Raw genomic sequence first — 23433 nt, forward strand, 5'->3', positions numbered from 1 at the left:
GAAGGACATCTGGGTGGAGTAAAGATGAAGAATCTAGCAAGGGCGTTTGTGTGGTGGCCAGGCATTGACGGAGACATAGAGGAGATCACGAAGAACTGCCTAGGATGTCAGAGGGTTCAGAACGCGCCACCACAGGCCCCTCTGCATCCATGGGAGTGGCCCTCATCTCCTTGGCAAAGAGTACACATCGACTTTGCTGGTCCATTTATGGACTCGATGTTCCTAATAGCGGTGGATGCCCACTCCAAGTGGCCGGAAGTAATTAAGATGACCACCACAACGACGGAAAAAACCATCACAGTGTTACGGACTATGTTTGCTCGGAATGGCTTGCCGGAACAGATCTGTTCTGATAATGGACCGCAATTTGTGTCCGAAGAATTCAAGAAATTCTTAAAGAGCAATGGGGTTAAGCATTACACGTCAGCCCCATACCATCCCGCCTCCAATGGATTGGCTGAGAGGTTTGTCCAGACCTTCAAGAAGGCCGTAAAGGCCGTGGGTAATGAAGACATAAGTCTACAACATAAGGTGGATAGCTTTTTGTTGGCATATCGGAATGCAACACATGCGGTCACGAATCAAACTCCCGCAATGATGTTTTGTAATAGACGCCTAAGATGCCGGCTGGATTTACTCAAACCAAACGTCAGAAGGGACGTAGAGAACCGGCAATTCCAGGGCATGAATGAAAGGCCCACTAGATCTTTCCAGATCGGTCAACGAGTTTTGGCCCGGGACTACCGTACAGAGAAATGGCAGCCTGGAACTATTGGAAAAAGGCTAGGGCCGTTGATGTACACCGTGGACATTGGGGACAATATCATAAGGCGCCATGTTGACCAGATCATAGGGTCCGCCACAAATGGGCAACCGACTTCACCACCTTGCCCGGGTAATGTTGAGGCTGAGATACCCCGAACACCTACGTCCGATCTGGTAATACTGGAATCAGCTGAACCTGACACTGGCTCTCAAGCCGAATCGACTTTGCCAGAAACACCGACTAACCCGCCTGGAATGACGACACCACTGCGGCGTTATCCGGACAGAATCCGGAAACCTCCGGAGAGACTGAATCTATGAACTGTCTGACATAAAGCTGTATATATGTTATAATGTTTGTTCACTATGGACTCCGTATGTTGAAATCTAAAAAGGGAGGATTGTAGTGTATGTACCCGTCTACCTTTAAGGAAACTATTGTATGTAACCGTTCACCTTTAAGAGAACTACTTTAGGTGTGGCACTACTTGTTTGGCTTCTGTATACTGTAATACCGACAGTGACCACACCAGTATATAAGTGTTGTGGCAGGATTGCTGGGGCAGATTCGCCCTGACCTTCGAATAGTAAAGACCTGTTTGTTTGTTACTTCTGAAGTCTGTGTATTTATTAACTGCACAAACCACAGACTTTACAATTGGGGACTGGAGTAGGCCATTCTACCCCTCGAGCCTGCTCTGCCATTCAATTAGATCATGGCTAATCTGCACCTCAGCTCTATTTGCCTGCCTTTGCTCCATATCCCGAGATACCCTTACCTAATAAAGATCTAACTCAAGTCTTGAAAGCTCCAATTGTACCAGCATCCACAGCCTTTCGGGAGGAGAGAGTTCCAGATTTCCACTACCCTTTGTGTGAAAAAATGCTTCCTGATTTTGCTCCTTAATGGCCTAGCTCTAATTTTAGAATTATGCCTCCTTGTTCTTGTTAACGCACATTAATAGGGTTGCTGCCACAAAGTTGCGGTGGTGGAGCAGGAGCAACTACAAGGAAATTCCTGGCCCTTGTTACAGAATCATTCCAGTAATGGCCGACTAACGCTTCAATTTTCAAATAAGAAAATACATGTTTTAATTTGTCAGTTTTCTCGTGTTCTAGTTCAGAAATTACTCCAATATTAAATTCTTCTTCATTTGATGCAAATTTTCAACCAACTAATATTCAAGTAATAAATAATCCAAAAGAGCAGGAGGTTGGGGAGGAAAATGCATAAATTTTAAGCATTTAACAGTTGCTGTATGGTATGTCATTTTATTGTCCTAGAAAATATAGGCCTAGTTTGGGGAAAAAAAAGCAGTGACTATGTACAGTTCAAATTCCAGAAAACCCTGCCTTAAAATCAGAATTTTAAATTACTTTTATGTTCTGTTTCAATTTTTGACTGATTTAACCATGTACAACATTCTAAGCCTTTCCGGATGCACTTGTTCCCTGCAGGGATTCTTCGTTGCGATCATCTACTGTTTCTGCAACGGAGAGGTAAGCGATTCTTCTACTCTTGAAAAACTACTCACCTACAGATTGAATTGCTCATAATCTTTTTGGAAAGATTTCTTGTTTTCCCCATTCCTATTTATGCAAAGAAACCATCAAAGTTTCAGCTTGCCTGTCATAAAAACATAAGTACATAAGAAATAGGAGCAGGTGTAGGCCATTCGGCCCCTCGAGCCAGCTCCGCCATTCAATGGCCCAGTAATTCCGGGCACAACGCGTGAGTAAGGACGGGGTACTCACGCGTGTGCCCGGAGGAATTGCCGGTTTTCAGCATGCACAGCGCATGCGCTGAAAACCGGCATTTCCTGTCCTCTGACCCAAGGGGTTCAGAGGCAGAACGCGCGCGACTGCACAGGCAGCGCGTGCGCAGTGAAATTCCTTTTTTTTTTCAGAGTTGCCCGAGTGTAAAGGCCTCCGGTTTTTACGCGTGGAAAAACCAGACGTAAGTACTTAGTTTTACAGGTAAGTGGGCTTTTAGTACAATGTAGAAATTTTTTTTCCACAGGTTTATTATTTTTAAAGAATTTACAGTAAGGTAAGTTTAGTTTTAGACCCTATTTTTTAAAAATTTATTTTTTTCAAAAAATTGATTAATTGTTTAAAACATTTAAAAAAAACTTATTTATAGTTAATATAATCAGTGGGATGTTTTTTAAAATTTTATTTAAAGTTAAAGTAGTGTTTTGGCAGCCCATACTTTTCATGAGTTTGACAGCTCTTACTCTCAAACTCATGCATGAACCTTCCGCTCCCCTGATTGGTTGTACAGTGCTCACCTGATCCCAGCCGGCACATCGCACTAACTACGCCGCTGGATCAGGTTAGCACATCGCGCCGACATCAGAACCGGGCCTGTGACAGGAAATGCGAGCAGGCCCAGGCTTCAGATGTCGGCGCGCAGGGTGAGTGCACATCGGGGGCTTGCACGCGCGGCAAGCTCCCGATCCTAATTTCAGGGCCATTAAGATCATGGCTGATCTGATCTTGGCCTCAACTCCACTTTCTTGCCTGCTCCCCATAACCCTTGACTCCCCTATATTTCAAAATTCTGTCTCTCTCCACCTTAAATATATTCAATGACCCAGTCTCCACAGCTCTCTGGGGAAGAGAATTCCACGGAGTCACGACCCTCTGAGAGAAGAAGTTCCTCCTCATCTCCATTTTAAATGGGGACCCCTTATTCTGAAACTAGTTCTAGATTCCCCACGAGGGGAAACATCCTCCCTGCATCTACCCTGTCAAGCCCCCTCAGAATGTTATATGTTTCAATAAGATCACTTTTCATTCTTCTAAATTCCAGTGAGTATAGGCTCAACCTTTCCTCAGAAGACAATCCCTTTAACTCTGGAATCAACCTCGTGAAACGTCTCTGAACTGCCTCCAATGCAAGTATATCCTTCCTTAAATAAGGAGACCAAAACTGTACGCAGTACTCCAGGTGTGGTCTCACCGTTGTAGCAAGACTTCCCTACTTTTATACTCCATCCCCCTTGCAATAAAGGCCAACATTCCATTTGCCTTCCTAATTACTTGCTGTACCTGCATGCTAACTTTTGTGTTTCATATACGAGGACACCCAGATCCCTCTGTACCGCAGCATTCTGTAGTCTCCATTTAAATAATATTTTGCTTTGTTATTCTTCCTACCAAAGTGGATAACCTCACATTTTCCCACATTATACTCCATCTGCCAAATTTTTGCCCACTCACTTAACCTCTCTATATCCCTTTGCAGACTCTCTGGCCTAGAAATTGGGTATAGCCCCGCTTGAGGCGTTAGAACTGGCGGAGCGCTAAGTTTATAGCCAGACGAAAGTTATCGCTGCCTGGCGAGATATTGGGTTGCATCGCCCCCAAAGGGGTTTGAGGCGCTAATTCAGCCGTTGCACGGTGCTCCTAAGGCGCAAAAGTTCAGGCGCTACTCAATATCGACGCGGACGGGCGCAGCGCAGGTGATCTCAATTACGGGAAAGCACGAGACTTCCAGGCGCCGGCCGGCTCTTAAAAGGGTGGGTCAGTCAGCCTGAGCTTCAACACCCAACGCCCTGTAGGCCTCAGAATCGGCGCTCGCCCTTGTCTGGCATTACAAACTTGTTCAGCATGGAGAAGGTTAGACAGAGAGCAGAGCGCTTCAGCACTGAGGCTCTGGACCACTTGGTGGCTGCAGTTGAGCGCCGTCGAGATGTCCTGTATCAGGATAATGGCAAGAGGCCGAATCAGAAGGCTTACTGACGATCTTGGAGGGAGGTTGCTGTGAGGGTCAACTCCAGCAGCATGGCGACCAGGACCCCTGTTCAGTGCAGGAAGAAATTCAACGACCTCACATGGATCGTTAGGGTGAGTGATGGTTTAGCAAACTTCTGATTCCCTCCATCTGCAGCTGACTTCGGGCACCCTGTTGCAATGATGCCCCAATGGCCATCTGTCAGCATGCACCCATGGCCCTATCTGGGCAAACACATGGACAGATGTCTCAAGACCTCATGTAAGGGCTCTTGCACCATGGGGGCCATGCGATGATCTCTCAAGGCCTCATGTAAGGGCTCTTGCACCATGGGGTGCATGCGATGATCTCTCAAGGCCTCATGTAAGGGCTCTTGCACCATGGGGGGCATGCGATGATCTCTCAAGGCATCATGTTACAGAACTTCCCCTTCTTTCCCCTGCAGTCCAAGCTGGCGAAGATCCGAAAGGAGCAGCATCGAACCGGTGGCGGACCTCCACAAGTGGTCACTCTCATGGATCTGGAGGAGAGAGTGCACCAGATACTTGGAGGACGTCTGTCTGGTCCTGTGACCACTGCATCGCCGACCCCATTTCCGACAGCGAGGGTAAGACTCTCACCTTTTTCACCTGTTGCCTTCCACTTGGTCCCCCCGCCAGCATGCATCCTCAGTGTGCAGCCATGTCAGAGCCTTGCCGCAATCTGGCATGCCTTTCAGCAAACCTGTCCTTTTGCTAAAGCCACTCTTCCACCTCCCACTTTCAGATGAAACAGCACCAACTGGGGCTCAACGCACTGAAGCTGCCGGTGCCAGTGCCACCGGAGGCGAGGACCAGGAGGAATCCGGACCAGCCGTTGCAGAATCCGGGGAGCGGACACATCTACAGACTGGGGATAGTAGTCCCCTGGAGGGGATGGGGGGGTGGACTCTGAGGGTGAACCAGTTGCCGGACCAAGCGGCATGCAGCAATGCACGGGGGATAGGCAAGTTCGGCCACCGTCTCCCCGGAGGGCAAGGCAGGTAGTGATGACTGCTGCACAGAGTGCAGATGAGGTGCGTCGCCTGGCTGAGATGAGAAAACAGGCCCGGGTCAGACACACGGAGCTGATGGCTGCAGTCGAGAAGATGCCTGAGTCAATAGATTCATTGGCTAAGAGTATGTTGGACTTCGGGACAACAATGGAGAGGACTCTCCAGGGCTTTGGGGCAACAATGGACAGGACTCTCCAGGTCTTCGGGGCAACAATGGACAGGTCTATCCAGGGCTTCGGGGCAACAATGGACAGGACTATCCAGGGCTTCGGCCCAACAATGGAGAGGACTGTCCACGGCTTTGAGTCGGCTATGGAAAGGACTGTTCAGGGCTTCGGACAATCCCTGGAAAGGTCTGTCCAGGGCTTGTCCGAGGCAGTGGAGCGGTCGGCACCTGCCTTGTCCGAAGCAATGGGAAGAACTGTCCAGGCCTTCTCCGAAGCACTGGCACCTGGCACACAGGTCCTCACTGTTGCCACGCAGTCACTTGCTGGGCTCCTCCACACCCAGATTGACGCAACGCGATCTCTCACTGTAGCCACCCTCTCTGCATCAGTGACGATCACCCCGGGCCCTTCCAGTCCCATACAAGGCCAGGAATCAGTGGAGCATGCGATTGTGGCGGATGAGCCGAGCCGCTCCCCTCAGATAGCCAATGTGTCGTCCGACCATGGTGCAGGTGTCCTCTCTCGGCAGGAGACCATTGCACATGCCAGTGCTGGGACGCCTGCATTGCAGCTGCCACCACCTGCAGGCCACACTGCTTCCAGCCATGGTCACATCAAGCATCCTGCGTCCGCACCCTCCAAGCCCAGAGGTCGGCCAGGCCATGCCTCAGGGGCTTCTGCGCTTCCAGACAGTCAGCAGGCGTCCCCCAGCCTTGAGCCCGCCACTGGGGTCCAATTATGTAGGAGCAGCAGGGAGGGAAGGGGCCGGGCACGAAAGAGAAGTCGTTCTCCCTCAAGGGGCCAGTTGTAGAGGGAGGTGCTGAGACGTTTGTTTGTCCAAATTCAAGGACACCCTCACCTGCTGTTATATTTGCAGAAGGTTTGTTGAGTTTTGCGGCTTTGCCGAAGAGTTCACAGTTATTTTGAAAGTTATGGTTTCTGTTGCCATTACGTTGTTTAGCTGTAATGAAAGACTTTTGTGCCAATAAACAGAAGTTTCAATGTGGCATGGTGCATGTGACTAGTTTCAGTGATGCTGGTATTCAGAGGCCGTCAAACATCCAAAGTGCGCATGAGTTAAGACTCTCACCATTCCGCCACAGGGGTCTCGACACGAGTCCAGATGAGCCTCTGACGTATGGCCCTTCCACTTTCAGCAGCCCTTCCATCTTCCTCCTCCTCCTCCTCCTTCTCCCTGCTCTTCCTCCTCCTCCTCCTCCTCCTCCTCCTCATCCTCCTCCTCCGCCTGCTCTTCCTCCTCCTCCTCCTCCGCCTGCTCTGCTGGTCATTGAGGGGCAGCTGGAATTGGCTGGGTGCGTCGATTCGCCAAGTTGTGGAGCATGCAGCAGACGACGACGATGTGTCCCACTTACTGCGGCGAGTACTGCAGGGATCCCCCCGAATGCTCCAGACATTGGAAACACTTTTTGACAACACCAATAGTGTGCTGTTTACTGTGCCTGGTCGCCTGATGGCCACTGCTGATCAGCTCTTCTGCTGGGGTGTCGGCCACATGGAGTGTTGTCATCAGCCATGGCCAGAGAGGATAGCCCTTGTCCCCAGTAAGCCAGCCTCGTCTTCGAGGCAGCCCCTCAAAAAGGTTACAAACTGAGGTCAACCGCAGGATAAAGGCATCGTGGCTGCACCCTGGGAAATGCGCGGTGACTGCCATGATGATTTGGCAGTGGTCACAGACCAGCTGCATGTTGAGGGAGTGGAACCCCTTGCGGTTGCGGAAGTCCTAAGGATGATGGCATGGCGCCCTCAAAGCCACGTGTGTGCTGTCACTCACCCCCTGCACCATGGGGAAGTCCGCAATAGAAGCGACACCCTGCGCGCACTCGGCCTGCTTGTGCAGGGTCCGAGGGAAGGTCATGAATTGACGCCTTCGCCTATAAAGGGCATCTGTAACTTGCCGGATGCAACAGTGGACTGCAACCTGAGCGACAGTCGCAATGTCCCCAGTGGCTGACTGAAAGGATCCGTTGGCATAAAAATTGAGGCCATCAGTCAGTTTAGCGATCACGGACAGAGAGGTTCTGCAGCGTTCACGCGGCTGCAGATCCTGACCAAGCAGGTGGCACAGATCAGTAACAATGTCCCTCCAGAATCGGAGCCTTCCCAAACACTGCTCCTCCGACATGTCAAGGCTTGTCACCTGCTGCCTAAAGACCCTCGCAGCTTCCCGTCGGATTGGACGACCTCCATTGCCCCTCCTCCTTCTGGCCAATCCCGGCCCTCTCTCCCGCCGTCTCTCTGCCCCTTCACAGTGTTGGGCGATGAGGCCGTCGCCCCCCAAAGAAGCTCCCATTCCGATGCCAGTTGGTCAAAAGGCTTTTAGGTGTAGTGCTGCGAGTGCTTCGGACAGGTTTGAAGGTCCCAAGTACTGTAAAGCTCAAATCCCAGAACTCCGCTCCACATTAGCTCGCCAACTCTCTCCAGGAACGATCGCAATGAGCAGGCCAAGTGGCTGAAGATTCTGCACTAGAGCTGTCCTCTTTAAATAGTGCCCCCCTACTCCGAGAAGGGCCTGTTAGCCCTCCCTCGAACTGTCACTAATAGCGCTGGGCGTTAAGGCTCCGGGCGCCACCCAATATGCGCTCAGGCGCTCCTAAAAGGCATTGCACACTGAAATGATGTCATGATCTGCTTGCGCTCGCGGGCGCGCGCAAACACTTAGCGCAGGCGCTAAATGTATAGTCAATATCTGAGTTGTCGCTATCTTCATAGCGAACGCCCCAACATAGGGTATCGCCCCAATTCTAGGTCTCTTTAGGTGCTCAGCGCCGGCGCTACCAACCTGAATTTCTAGGCCTCTGTGTACTCCTCACAACTTGCTTGTCAATGTGCTTGAGGGTCCCAAAACAATCAGAGGAACTAGTCCATCTTGTTCTGACTTTTAGTGGTTTAAAATGGCACTGCAGAGGAAATTTAGTATAAATAGGATGGAAGGTTAGGAAGTCATAGCATGCTATGTGTGTGCAGATAATGTTACAGAAAAGACCACTTAGTATATAAAAAGGGCTGCAGTATTTGAAAACTGAATCAGTATAAAAAGCAGGGATATGGGTCACATATACTGTGGAGACCAGAGTACAGAGTAAGAATGAAAGGCTACATTTGGGTCAGGAGCACTAGAAAGCTGGAAGTTGGTCTGAGAGTGGTGGAGAGGTAAGACTTGAGTTGAAATAGGATCAGAGAAGAGATCACATCACACCCTCCATTGAAAATGAAGCTTCAGATAGGCTGAAAGATGTGCTTGCTTAAATCTCACAGGCCACCCGAAAGAATCTTTAACTGTTAAAATAGTTCACAAGATGAGAAAGACCATTTGGCTCAACTTAGTTCATCCATCCAGAAAGATTCTTAGTCCCTTCATCACAGCATCTAATTGTTTCTTGAAGGATTCCCGAGTTATTGCCTTCACTATTCTACCTAGAAGTCCATTCATGTGTTGATTACTTTGTGTGAAGAACCACCTCCAGATATCGATCCTAAGTTTACCTTTCACTAGTTTGAGCCTGTGTGCAACAGTCATAGTTTAGTTTGAAATAGTGTTCTGGATCTACCTTTTCTGTACCATTTACTATCTGCCACAGCTCTTAAGCTATTAAAGAGTTATTAATGACAAGGTTATTTCTAAGTCATTTCCTTCCAATTCTGAAAAGCACAGGTTTTTCCAGTCTTTCCTCTTAACTCAATCCCCTAATAGTTGGAACGAGTGTTGTGGCTCTTTTCTGAACTGGCTGTAACACTTGACCGTCTCCTAGGTGACTGTACTTCAAGTGCGATCTGTCCAGAGTACTACAAGGTTTCAGTGTGACATCTGCAGACTTGGACTGTGTTATTTTGGGCTATACAGTTCAACATTCTATTTGCTTTGTTGACTGCAGCTCCACCGTGATTGAACATGTTGGACGTCAAATATACTAAAACCACTAGATCTCTTTCAACTGCATCCTGAGCTATTTCAATGCCAGTGTAGGAATGGCTAGATTCCTAACTAAAGGACTGAGGTCGAGTCAGTCTATCAAACAAACGGGGCTAAAAATTCGGTTTCGCCGCGCCAGGTCTTTAGTGCCCGAAATTTTGCGCTGGCCCGGATTCCCGTAGCGCCTGCCTGAAATTCAGTCGCGCCGGCCCAAGACGAAGGCGGGCGCTATTGTAGGGTTTGGCCGCCTCGTTTGGGGCGATGTATGTAAGTTTCAGGCGTCCAGCTGCCGCTGCGGCACCCGATGCGGTGCGGAAGGCTGGGGTACTGCAGGCCTCCTCCTTCTCTTAAGGAGGAGCTGCCTGCAGCCGTGAGTTCGGCGCGGGATTCCCCCGGCAAATGAGCCCGGCACCCCGGAGAAGTGCCGGGCTCGCGGGAGTCACACATCAATGCCGCGGGGGGGTGGTGCAGGAGTCCGGGGAGGGAGGTGCGGCCAGGCGGCCGCCGGGAAAGTGGCCGGCCGCCCCTCCACCTTTATGCGCCGGCCTTTCGGAGCTGCAAGGCACCGTTTTACAAACGCTGTTTGCGGCCGCCACGGGCGAGGCGGCCGCAACTGAATTTGGCCATCAGGCCGGAACAGCATTGCGACCGGGGCGCTGCGCACACCGATGACGTCATCGGTGCCGGCGCAGCGCTACCGGCTAATGCCGATGTTAGGGTCCATCTGAATTTCGGGCGATAAAAAACTTCAGGCGCAAACCACTTTATAGCCAATAAGTGGGCGCAAACGCGACTGAATTTCTAGGCCACGATGTTTAATACTATTCAACAGAGTTTAACAGGAAAACACAGGAGAACTAAATTACAGGTCTGTACTCTTTGCTGGCTCCATGAGGACTGGCTAGGGCGGCTTCCCAGCCTGACGTCATGACGTTTTCCTGCCGCTGGAGGATCACGTGATCAACGTGATGATGTCATCGCGTTTGGTCTCATTCTTAAAGGGACCGCGCTATGTACATGCAATAATATGAACAAAGATACAGATTCATTCTGCAGCTAATAATTTGTTAAAGATAATTATGTACATTAGATCAGAGTCCCCTGGTGGCTCTGCCACATGCGCCCCCCTAGAATTGTCTTTAACAGTAAAAGTCAATTGACTAGGAGGTCTGACAAGCCTGTCAGAGCGACTCCTGTATTCTTGGAGTGGACGTTGTTGAACAGCTGGCGGGCTGGCGGATGGAAGCCTTGGGTCTGGCGTGGATGCAGCGGGAGGTCGACCATGTTGTGGTGGCTGTGCGGTCTCTACTGGCCGGTTGATGTCCAGGTGTGCCGGTTTGAGACGGTCAATGGATATGTGGTCGGGTTTACCACCGATGTCTACGGAGAAACTCTTGTCGCCTGTCTCCAGTACGTGGAAAGGGCCTGTGTAAGGGGCCTTGAGTGGATCCCTATGGGCATTATTACGTCCGTGAATGATTGAGACACGGACAGCAGGAGTTGAACAAAACAAGTCTTTACTGATGGAAGTCAATAGTGAAACTGAAAACAACAGAGGCTCACTAGCGCCTTTTATGCAGGGGTGGTCACTGCCGGTACTGCAGTCTGAGACCAGTTATTCTCTTAAAGGTACATACACAACAATTCCTCCCCTTTTAGATAAACAGTACATAACATTCATTTAACAACTAAATGATAACTAATTACAATCACAATTACGGTTGCTAGACACATTGGTTAAGTTTAAGCAATTATAAGTTCAGTCTTTGAGGAGGCTTCCTGATTCTGTCTGGATAACGCCTCTTTGGGGTATCAGGTTCTTCTGGCAATGTTGAGTCGGGATCAATGTCGTTGTTTGGTTCATCTGCTTCCAATATTACCAGTTCTGCGGTAGGTGCAATTGGAACGTCGATTTCATTACCAGGTGTATCAGATCGTGCTGTGGAGTTGACGTTTTCCAGTGACTTTAGAACCTGGTCAGCATGGCGTCTTACAATGCTCTTCCCAATGTCCACGGTATACATGAGAGGTCCTTGTCGTGTACAAATTGTTCCTGGCTGCCATTTCTCAGTGCGGTAGTCCCGGGCCAAAACTGGTTGACCTATCTTAAAACTCCTGGTCGGCCTTTCATTCATATTCTGAAACTACTTGTTCTCCACATCTCTTCGGACGTTTGGCTTAACCAAATCCAAGTGGCATCGTAGACTTTGATTGATGAACATCATGGCTGGAGTTTGGTTGGTAACCGCATGTGTCGCATTCCGGTAGGCAAACAAGAAGTTGTCCACCTTGTGTTGTAGGTGTATATCTTCATTACACATTGCCTTGATAGCCTTCTTGAATGTTTGGACAAACCTCTCGGCCAATCCATTAGTGGCTGGATCATATGGGGCAGATGTGTAATGCTTAACACCATTGTTCTTTAAGAACCTCCGGAACTCTTCAGACACAAACTGTGGTCCATTGTCAGAGCAAATCTGTTCAGGCAGCCCATTCCTGGCGAATATGGTTCGTAAAACTGTGATAGTTTTTGCCGTGGTGGTTGAGGACATTTTTACTACCTCTGGCCACTTTGAATGTGCATCCACCACAATTAAAAACATCGAGTCCATGAAGGGACCAGCAAAATCAATGTGCACCCTTTGCCATGGAGATGAGGGCCACTCCCATGGATGCAGAGGAGCTTGTGGTGGGGCATTTTGGACCTTCTGGCATCCTGCACAGCTCTTGGTCATCTCTTCGATTTCTCTATCGATTCCCGGCCACCACACAAACGCTCTGGCTAAGTTTTTCATTTTTACCCCACCCAGACGACCCTCATGAAGCTCATTGAGCACTCTATCCGTCAACTTAGGTGGAATTACTACTCTGGATCCACACATCAAGGTTCCTCTGCACACTGACAGCTGTTCTCTTCTCAGCGAGAATGCTGGCAGCAGTGGTTCGCCATGTGCTGGCCATCCCTTCACCGTTAAATCATAGACCCGTGATAGTGTCGGGTCATTCCGTGTTTCCTTTTCTATGTTTGCATTCATCACAAGGAGACATTCGACTATGGTCGAGTGGAATAACTCCATTGGATCCACTGCAAGGTCTTCTTCTTCCACCGTCGGCAACGGTAGGTGTGACAATCCATCAGCATTTCCATGCTGTTTAGTTCCTTTGTACTCGATGTCATATTGGTGTGCCCCGAGGAAAAGGGACCACCTCTGCAGCCGTTGTGCTGTCATTATCGGTACGCCCTTCTGAGGGTTGAAAATGGAGACAAGAGGTTGATGATCGGTTAGTAGAGTAAATTTTTGACCGTGCAGGTAGTGATTGAACTTCTTCACCCCCCCCCCCCCACACTAGGCTGAGGGCCTCTCTCTCAATCTGGGCGTAGTTACGCTCGGCAGAAGTTAACGAGCGTGACGCAAAAGCTATCGGCCTCTCTAAACCATCAAGGAATTTATGTGACAGTACCGCCCCAATGCCGTAGGGAGACGCATCACACGCCAGTCTGATCGGCAGTGCTGGGTTGTAGTGAGCCAATACTTCCTTTGAAGTGATTAAGTCCTTACTCTTCTGAAAGGCCCGCTTACAATCATCGCTGCATTTCCATGCTACCCCCGTTCGTAACAGGGCGTTCAGTGGGTGCAGAATTGTCGACAAATTCGGCAAAAACTTATGGTAGTAATTCACCAATCCGAGGAATGACCTCAGTTGCGACACATTTTCAGGCGCTGGGGCCTTAACAACCGCTTCAATTTTGTCAGGGGACTTATGTAACCCCTCTTCATCAATCACGTGGCCACAATACGATATCTGTTTCTTAAAAAATTCACACTTGGGGCGGTTGGCTCGCAGCCCATGTTCCCGTAGTCTAGTGAGCACCTGCTCTAGGTTGTTAAGGTGTTCACTGTCATCTTCACCTGTCACAAGGATGTCGTCCAAGTAACACTGAGTCCCCGGAATCCCTTGCAGGACTTGTTCCATCGCTCTTTGCCATATCGCCGGAGCCGATGCTACTCCGAATACCAATCGATGATACTGGTAAAGACCTTTGTGAGTGTTTATCGTGAGATACTTCCTAGAGGACTCTTCAACCTCCATCTGCAAATATGCTTGTGCTAGGTCAATTTTTGTAAAACGCTTCCCTCCAGACAGTGAGGCGAAGATGTCTTCTATCCTTGGAAGAGGATATTGTACTGTGTGAAGAACTGGGTTCACCGTCACCTTGAAATCCCCACAGACGCGAATCTTCCTTGGCTCCCCGGACTTATTGCTTAACGTTTTCTTCATGACAGGAATGATGGGTGTCGCCCACTCGCTCCAGTCGACCTTAGACAACACGCCTGCCTTCTCCAGATTCTCCAGCTCTGCCTCGACGGTTGGGCGAATTGCATATGGTACCGGTCTTGCTTTGAAAAACTTGGGAACTGCATTCTCTTCTATTTTTATCGAGGCGGTTACGCCTTTAAGTGTGCCCAGTTCTTGTTGAAATACCTCTTTGGCGTTAGCTAAGATTGTTGACAATCGTCCAGGAGTGACGTCTTCATCTTTTTTACCATCCACCGTCATTGCATGAATGGAGTGCCAATCTAAGTTTATCTTCCTGATCCATTCCCGTCCCAATAACGGTGGTCCACCATTTGGCAGTGTGTAAAGATACAATTTCCGTATTTTCTTGCCGTTGTATTCGACAGGCACCCTTATTTTTCCTCTGGGGTATACTTTTTGCCCTGTATACGTCGTCAAGACGATGGATGTCTCTCTCAAGGGTATGTGTGAAAATAGCCGCTCGTAGTCTCGTCGATTCATGATGGTTAGCGCTGATCCTGTATCCAATTCCATTTTAACTTGGGACCCTGCTATCGTGAGGGTGACCCAAATGGTTCGGTTATCCTCTTTTGCGATTACATTGTGAAGTTTGAGACAGCTTAGCCTCCTGTTCCCAGATTCACTATCGCTCATCTGGTCTTCGGAACTACTGTCCGTCATCTTTTGTACTTTTTTGTACGGTTCCTTAGTAGCCTTTTTGTTGTCGCTGGTCTTCTTCCCAGACCTGCAAACTCGTGCAATGTGTCCCATCTTCCCGCATTGCCTGCATATTTTGTCTTTGAACCAGCAGTCCTTCTGGTCATGGTTAGTTCTGCCGCAGCGATAACATTTTGCAAATCCCCGTGTCATTTCGTGGGTGCCGTATTCCTGTGGTTTTTGTTGAATTTCTGCAGCTCCCCTGGCTGCTGCTTCATACGATACTGCCACGCTGAAAGCCTTATCTAGCGTCAGCTCTTTCTCTGAGAGTAACTTCTTCTGTGTTCCTTCACTCAGGAGTCCACAGACAAATTTGTCCCGTAGGGTATCTGCCAGTCCTGCTCCGAACTGGCAGTGCTTTGATAGCTTGCGCAGTTCCGTAAGATACTCAGCATTGCTCTCATCTTTGTGCTGAGTTCTCCTGTGGAATTTAAATCTTTCTGCTATCAACAGCGGTGCAGGGTTTAAGTGTTCCTGTAGGACAGCAACAATTTTGTTAAAACTCTTTGCCTTCGGTTTGGCTGGAGTAATCAGGTCCCGCAATAGGCCGTACGTTCTAGCGCCCATTAAGTTTAGCAATATCGATGCCTTTTTCTCCTCCGCTATTTCGTTTGCCTCGAAATATACCTCGACTCTTTCCACATACGTGGTCCAGTCCTCTATTGTATTATCAAAAGCAGTGATACAGCCAGTCTTCGGCATCTTGCAAATCTAAAATGGCGCCTCCCGCGCTTTGCCTTCTTCCCCGATTTAACAAAATGGCGCCTCCCGTGCTTTGCCTTCTTCCCCACTGTTGTTAGCGCTGCTTTCCGCAGTTCCTGTTGCAACCTGCAGCTCCTCGCGGTTTCTTGCGCGTTTAATATTTCTTTTTTTTAATTTTCCCGTCGTGGAACAACCCTGTGGGACTCTTGCCTCCCTCTTCGCGGGTCTATACGCAGCCCGGCTTCGTAGCACCGGCCGCGCCCTGTGTGCTCCACCCTCTCTCTCTCTTCCCGACAACGCTGCTCGGCCCCGTTGCAAACCACTCGCTCGAGTTTGCGACCGCCGCAGCCCAGGAAGGATCAGTGCACTACCTGCCACTAGCCCGATTAGCTGAAGCACCGTCGACAGGAACCAGGCCCCGCTTACGACAGCTTCTCCAGCAATCTTCAACTCCGCAAACACAGGGGCGGATGCCCACGGTCGACGCCCGTTTCTACTGCCTCTTACTTTCTTTTCTTTCTGGCCTCGACCTCTGCTCACTTCGCTGTAGGAGTGGATCCCAGGAGGTGGTGCAGACTGTAGGTAGGTTCGTATCTGCTCGTCGCCAGTATTACGTCTGTGAATGATTGAGACATGGACAGCAGGAGTGGAACAAAACAAGTCTTTACTGATGGAAGTCAATAGTGAAACTGAAAACAACAGAGGCTCACTAGCTCCTTTTATACAGGGGTGGTCACTGCCGGTACTGCAGTCTGAGACCAGTTATTCTCTTAAAGGTACATACACAACAGGCACCATGACGAATGAATACAAATTCAGCATTCTTTAGCTCCGCTGGTACGTGTGAAGATGGAAAGCTGTGATGCGAAGTTGGGATAGGCGCAAAAGCCTTGGCTGTTTCCCGGTGGTTGCTGAGTTGGTCGGCTGCGGACCACAGCTCAGTTGGAAGCAGCAGGAAATCTCCCAGTACGCGGAGTGGCTGGCCGTACACAAGCTCCGCGGCGGACGATTGCAGGTCCTCTTTGGGTGCCGTGCGCAGACCCAACATGACCCACGGAAGCTTATCCACCCATCCAGCGCCTTGGAGGCTGGCCCTCAGCGATGCCTTTAATGATCTGTGGAAACGTTCACACAAACCGTTTGCCTGCGGGTGATAGGCCGTGGTGCGGTGAAGCTTGGTGCCGAGACCCTGGGCCACAGCGTTCCAGAGCTCGGAAGAGAACTGTGGACCGCGGTCTGAAGAAATGTCCGCCAGAATGCTGAAACGTGTGACCCATGAGGAGAGGAATGCTCTGGCGACATCAGCGGACGTAGTAGATGCCAAAGGAACTGCCTCTGGCCATCTAGTAGTACGAGCGACCATGGTGAGGATGTGTGTGAACCCCTGTGACGGTGGAAGCGGCCCGACGAGGTCCACGTTGACATGGTCGAATCGACGTTCTGGTACTGCGAACGTGGCCAATGGGGCCTTGACGTGACATTGCACCTTAGACTTTTGACAGACGACGCAGGTGTTAGCCCAGTCGCGGATATCCTTACGCATTCCTCTCCAGACGAACTTAGCCGACATTAATTTTTGAGATGCCTTCACGCCAGGATGGGAAAGCCCATGTATGGCGTCAAAAACTCTGCGGCGCCAGGCAACTGGAACGATCGGGTGGGGATCTCCCATGGAGACATCGCAGAGTAACGAGGTGCCTGCTGCGTGGAATTGCAGATCGGCCGGTTGGAGGCTAGAGGTGTCGGTGCGATACGCCTGTGTTTCAGGGTCGGATGCCTGATCGGTGGCCATGAGGGCATAATCGATGCCCAGCTGGACCGCCTGTACGGTCACGCGAGAAAGGCAATCAGCTACCAAGTTGTCCTTGCCAGCTACGTGTTGGATGTCTGTCGTGAATTCTGAAATGAAAGTTAGCTGTCGCTGCTGTCGAGCTGACCACGGTTCGGCGGTCTTGGCCATGGCGAAGGTCAGTGGTTTGTGATCTACAAACGCAGTGAAGGGACGTCCTTCTAACAAAAAACGGAAATGGTGGATAGCCAGGAACAGCGCCAGCAACTCCCGGTCGAAAGTGCTGTATTTGCGTTCATTGCACCGGAGTTGGCGGCTGAAAAACGCCAGTGGTTGCCATGTCCCGTTGACCCACTGTTCCTGTACGGCACCTATGGCATAGTCAGAAGCGTCAGTGGTAAGGGCGATGGTGGCACTTGGCAGAGGGTGCGCCAACATAGTTGCATTGGCTAGAGCGGTTTTTGTGTTGTCGAAAGCGTTGTCCATTTCGACCGTCCAGGCTATTGTATCCTTTCCAGCCTTGCCTTTGAGGGCCTCGTAGAGGGGCTGCATGAGTCGTGCTGCCTTGGGCACAAAGCAGTGGTAGAAATTCACCATGCCCAGGAATTCTTGAAGAGCCTTGGTGGACTGCGGCCTTGGGAATGCCGTAATTGCTTTGACCTTTGATCGCAGCGGAATTGCGCCCTCCGAAGTAATGCGGTGGCCCAAGAAGTCAATCTGCTGTAGGCCGAACTGACACTTGGCCGGGTTGATTATGAGGCCATGTTGGCTGAGGCGCCGAAAGAGGGTGCGTAGATGGGAGACGTGTTCCTCTTCGGTAGAGCTGGCTATCAGGATGTCATCGAGGTAGACAAATAAAAACTTAAGATCCTGCAGGACCGAGTCCATTAGTCGCTGAAAAGCCTGTGCAGCGCTCTTGAGCCCAAATGGCATCCGTAGAAACTCGAACAGTCCAAAGGGAGTGATGACTGCAGTTTTCTGGACGTCCTGCAGGTGTACGGGAACTTGGTGGTAGCCACGGACGAGGTCGACCTTGGAGAAGATTAAGTTTCCCGCCAAATGGGCAGAGAAATCCTGAATATGTGGGATCGGGTACCGATCGGGAGTAGTGGCGTCATTAAGGCGTCGGTAGTCCCCGCATGGCCGCCATCCACTGCTGGGCTTCGGGACGATGTGGAGAGGCGAGGACCAGGGACTATTCGACCGGCGAATAATCCCCAGCCGTTCAATCGTGGCAAACTCTGCCTTTGCAGCCGCGAGCTTGCCGGGTTCCAGGCGCCGAGCTCGTGCGTAAACTGGAGAGCCAGTCGTAGTAATGTGGTGTTCGACACCATGCTTAGTGGCCGAGGAGGAGAAAGTGGGCTTGGTCAGCTCCGGGAATTCACCTAATAGGCGAGTGAACTCGTCCGGCAAAGGCAACGCGCAGGAGACAGTGTGCAACGTTGTGGAACTGCGGAAGCAAGGGATGGAGTGGAAGGTGGCCGCGTTAACCAATCGACAATTTCTTACATCCACCAAGAGGCTGTTGGCGCATAAGAAATCCGCGCCGAGGATGGCTTGCGAAACCTTGGCTGTGATGAATTCCCACTGAAACCGTTGCCTGACGAAGCACACCTGGACCTGCCGTTTGCCAAAGGTACGAATGGCCCCGCCATTAGCTGCCTCGAGGGAGAGGCCGTGCCTCCCAGACTGAATATCGAGTGCTGAGGCAGGAAGGATGCTACACTGCGCCCCGGTGTCGCATAAAAAGCGCCGAGAGGGAATCGGTAATGTAGAGGAGCTTCCCGGAATTTCCAATCGCCATCGCGGCCGCGGAACGTCCCTCAGACTCGGTCCTCCTTTTCTGGAGTTGCTGCTGGTGTTGATGTTGGGTTTTTTTTAGGCGCAAAACTGCAGGGACGGCGGCAACTGTTAAGTCCGTGAATGATTGAGACACGGACCAGCAGGAGTGAAAACAAACAAGTCTTTACTGGTGGAAGTCAATAGTGAAACTAACAAACAGAGGTTCGCTAGCACCTTTTATACAGGGGTGGTGACTGCCGGTACTGCAGTCTGAGACCAGTTATTCTCTTAAAGGTACATACACAACAATTCCTCCCCTTTTAGATAAAAAGTACATAACATTCATTTAACAACTAAATGATAACTAATTACAATCACAATTACTGTTGCTAGATACATTGGTTAAGTTTAAGCAATTATAAGTTCAGTCTTTGAGGAGGCTTCCTGATTCTGTCTGGATAACGCCTCTTTGGGGTATCAGGTTCTTCTGGCAATGTTGAGTCGGGATCAATGTCATGGTTTGGTTCATCTGCTTCCAATATTACCAGTTCTGCGGTAGCTGCAATTGGAATGTCGATTTCACTACCAGGTATATCAGATCGTGGTGTGGAGTTGACGTTTTCCAGTGACTAGAATCTGGTCAGCATGGCGTCTTACAATGCTCTCCCCAACATCCACGGTATACATGAGAGGTCCTTGCCGTGTACAAATCGTTCCTGGCTGCCATTTCTCAGTGCGGTAGTCCCAGGCCAAGACTGGTTGACCTATCTTAAAACTCCTGGTCGGCCTTTCATGCATATTCTGAAACTGCCTGTTCTCCACATCTCTTCGGACGTTTGGCTTAACCAAATCCAAGTGGCATCGTAGTCTTCGATTGAAGAACATCATGGCTGGAGTTTGGTTGGTAACCGCATGTGTCGCATTCTGGTAGGCAAACAAGAAGTTGTCCACTTTGTGTTGTAGGTGTATATCTTCATTACACATTGCCTTGATAGCCTTCTTGAATGTTTGGACAAACCTCTCGGCCAATCCATTAGTGGCTGGATGATATGGGGCAGATGTGTAATGCTTAACACCATTGTTCTTTAAGAACCTCCGGAACTCTTCAGACACAAACTGTGGTCCATTGTCAGACCAAATCTGTTCAGGCAGCCCATTCCTGGCGAATATGGTTCGTAAAACTGTGATAGTTTTTGCCGTGGTGGTTGAGGACATTTTTACTACCTCTGGCCACTTTGAATGTGCATCCACCGCAATTAAAAACATCGAGTCCATGAAGGGACCAGCAAAATCAATGTGCACCCTTTGCCATGGAGATGAGGGCCACTCCCATGGATGCAGAGGAGCTTGTGGTGGGGCGTTTTGGACCTTCTGGCATCCTGCACAGCTCTTGGTCATCTCTTCGATTTCTCTATCGATTCCCGGCCACCACACAAACGCTCTGGCTAAGTTCTTCATTTTTACCCCACCCAGACGACCCTCATGAAGCTCATTGAGCACTCTATCCGTCAACTTAGGTGGAATTACTACTCTGGATCCACACATCAAGGTTCCTCTGCACACTGACAGCTGTTCTCTTCTTGGCGAGAATGCTGGCAGCAGTGGTTCGCCATGTGCTGGCCATCCCTTCACCGTTAAATCATAGACCCGTGATAGTGTCGGGTCATTCCGTGTTTCCTTTTCTATGTTTGCATTCGTCACAGGGAGACATTCGACTATGGTCGAGTGGAATAACTCCATTGGATCCACTGCAAGGTCTTCTTCTTCCACCGTCGGCAATGGTAGGCGTGACAATCCATCAGCATTTCCATGCTGTTTAGTTCCTTTGTACTCGATGTCATATTGGTGTGCCCCTAGGAAAAGGGACCACCTCTGCAGCCGTTGTGCTGTCATTATCGGTACGCCCTTCTGAGGGTTGAAAATGGAGACAAGAGGTTGATGATCGGTAAGTAGAGTAAATTTTTGACCGTGCAGGTAGTGATTGAACTTCTTCACCCCCCCACACTAGGCTGAGGGCCTCTCTGTCAATCTGGGCGTAGTTACGCTCGGCAGAAGTTAACGAGCATGACGCAAAAGCTATCGGCCTCTCTAAACCATCAAGGAATTTATGTGACAGTACCGCCCCAATGCCGTAGGGAGACGCATCACACGCCAGTCTGATCGGCAGTGCTGGGTTGTAGTGAGCCAATACTTCCCTTGAAGTGATTAAGTCCTTACTCTTCTGAATGGCCCGCTTACAATCATCGCTCCATTTCCATGCTACCCCCGTTCGTAACAGGGCGTTCAGTGGGTGCAGAATTGTCGACAAATTCGGCAAAAACTTATGGTAGTAATTCACCAATCCGAGGAATGACCTCAGTTGCGACACATTTTCAGGCGCTGGGGCCTTAACAACCACTTCAATTTTGTCAGGGGACTTATGTAACCCCTCTTCATCAATCACGTGGCCACAATACGATATCTGTTTCTTAAAAAATTCACACTTGGGGCGGTTGGCTCGCAGCCCATGTTCCCGTAGTCTAGTGAGCACCTGTTCTAGGTTGTTAAGGTGTTCACTGTCATCTTCACCTGTCACAAGGATGTCGTCCAAGTAACACTGAGTCCCGGGAATCCCTTGCAGGACTTGTTCCATTGCTCTTTGCCATATCGCCGGAGCCGATGCTACTCCGAATACCAATCGATGATACTGGTAAAGACCTTTGTGAGTGTTTATCGTGAGATACTTCCTAGAGGACTCTTCAACCTCCATCTGCAAATATGCTTGTGCTAGGTCAATTTTTGTAAAACGCTTCCCTCCAGACAGTGAGGCGAAGATGTCTTCTATCCTTGGAAGAGGATATTGTACTGTGTGAAGAACTGGGTTCACCGTCACCTTGAAATCCCCACAGATGCGAATCTTCCTTGGCTCCCCGGACTTATTGCTTAACGTTTTCTTCATGACAGGAACGATGGGTGTCGCCCACTCGCTCCAGTCGACCTTAGACAACACACCTGCCTTCTCCAGATTCTCCAGCTCTGCCTCGACGGCTGGGCGAATTGCATATGGTACCGGTCTTGCTTTGAAAAACTTGGGAACTGCATTCTCTTCTATTTTTATCGAGGCGGTTACGCCTTTAAGCGTGCCCAGTTCTTGTTGAAATACCTCTTTGGCGTTAGCTAAGATTGTTGACAATCGTCCAGGAGTGACGTCTTCATCTTTTTTACCGTCCACCGTCATTGTATGAATGGAGTGCCAATCTAAGTTTATCTTCCTGATCCATTCCCATCCCAATAACGGTGGTCCACCATTTGGCAGTATGTAGAGATACAATTTCCGTATTTTCTTGCCGTTGTATTCGACAGGCACCCTTATTTTTCCTCTGGGGTATACTTTTTGCCCCGTATACGTCGTCAAGACGATGGATGTCTCTCTCAAGGGTATGTGTGAAAAGAGCCGCTCATAGTCTCGTCGATTCATGAAGGTTAGCGCTGATCCTGTATCCAATTCCATTTTAACTTGGGACCCTGCTATCGTGAGGGTGGCCCAAATGGTTCGGTTATCCTCTTTTGCGATTACATTGTGAAGTTTGAGACAGCTTAGTCTCCTGTTCCCGGATTCACTATCGCTCATCTGGTCTTCGGAACTACTGTCCGTCATCTTTTGTACTTTCTTGTACATTTCCTTAGTAGCCTTTTTGTTGTCGCTGGCCTTCTTCCCAGACCTGCAAACTCGTGCAATGTGTCCAATCTTCCCGCATTGTCTGCATATTTTGTCTTTGGACCAGCAGTCCTTCTGGTCATGGTTAGTTCTGCCGCAGCGATAACATTTTGCAGTGATACAGCCAGTCTTCGGCATCTTGCAAATCTAAAATGGCGCCTCCCGCGCTTTGCCTTCTTCCTCGATTTAACACAATGGCACCTCCCGCGCTTTGCTTCTTCCCCGCTGTTGTTAGCGCTGCTTTCCACGGTTTCTTGCGCATTAAATATTGATTCTTTTTCTTTTATTATTTTCCCGTCGTGGAGCAGACCCTCTGGGACACTTCCCTCCCTCTTCTTTGGTCCAAACGCTGCCCGGCTTAGAAGCACCGGCCGCGCCCTGTGTGCTCCACCCTCTCTCTCTCTCTTTGCTTCCCGACTCGCTGCCCGGCCCCGTTGAAAAGCCACCCGATCGAGCTTCAGCCCGCCGCAGCCCAGGAAGGATCAGAGCACTACCTGCCACCAGCCCGATTAGATGGGAAACCACAGACCGAGGAACCCAACCTGGCTCTGGAAAGTCTCTCCTGCAAGTTTTCAAACCGATGATTGACGGTCGACGCCCGTTTCCCGAGTTTCTTTGGACTCTATTTTTTTTTCTTCTGGCTCCGACCTTCAACAACGTCGTCTGAGGTGCTGCTGAATTGCAGGTAAGTTCGTTTCTTACTCGTCGCCAGTGTTAAGTCCGTGAATGTTTGAGACACGGACCAGCAGGAGTGAAAACAAACAAGTCTTTACTGGTGGAAGTCAATAGTGAAACTAACAAACAGAGGCTCG

The 23433-nt window shown here is 49.9% G+C and overlaps 1 protein-coding gene across 1 annotated transcript in view; it reads left to right on the forward strand.

Annotated features, from left to right (window-relative positions):
- The window catches only part of LOC147120139 (parathyroid hormone 2 receptor-like), a 144419-nt gene that overhangs the window by 118991 nt on the left and 1995 nt on the right, over nt 1-23433 (forward strand). The window contains exon 12 of the mRNA XM_085983820.1: nt 2224-2265. Coding sequence (XP_085839946.1) covers nt 2224-2265 — 42 coding nt within the window. The remainder of the gene's footprint in view (nt 1-2223; nt 2266-23433) is intronic.

The sequence above is a fragment of the Somniosus microcephalus genome, chromosome 4 (assembly GCF_052327205.1).
Source record: "Somniosus microcephalus isolate GS21.2 chromosome 4, FLI_Smic_1.0, whole genome shotgun sequence".
Classification (NCBI taxonomy): Eukaryota; Metazoa; Chordata; class Chondrichthyes; order Squaliformes; family Somniosidae; genus Somniosus; species Somniosus microcephalus.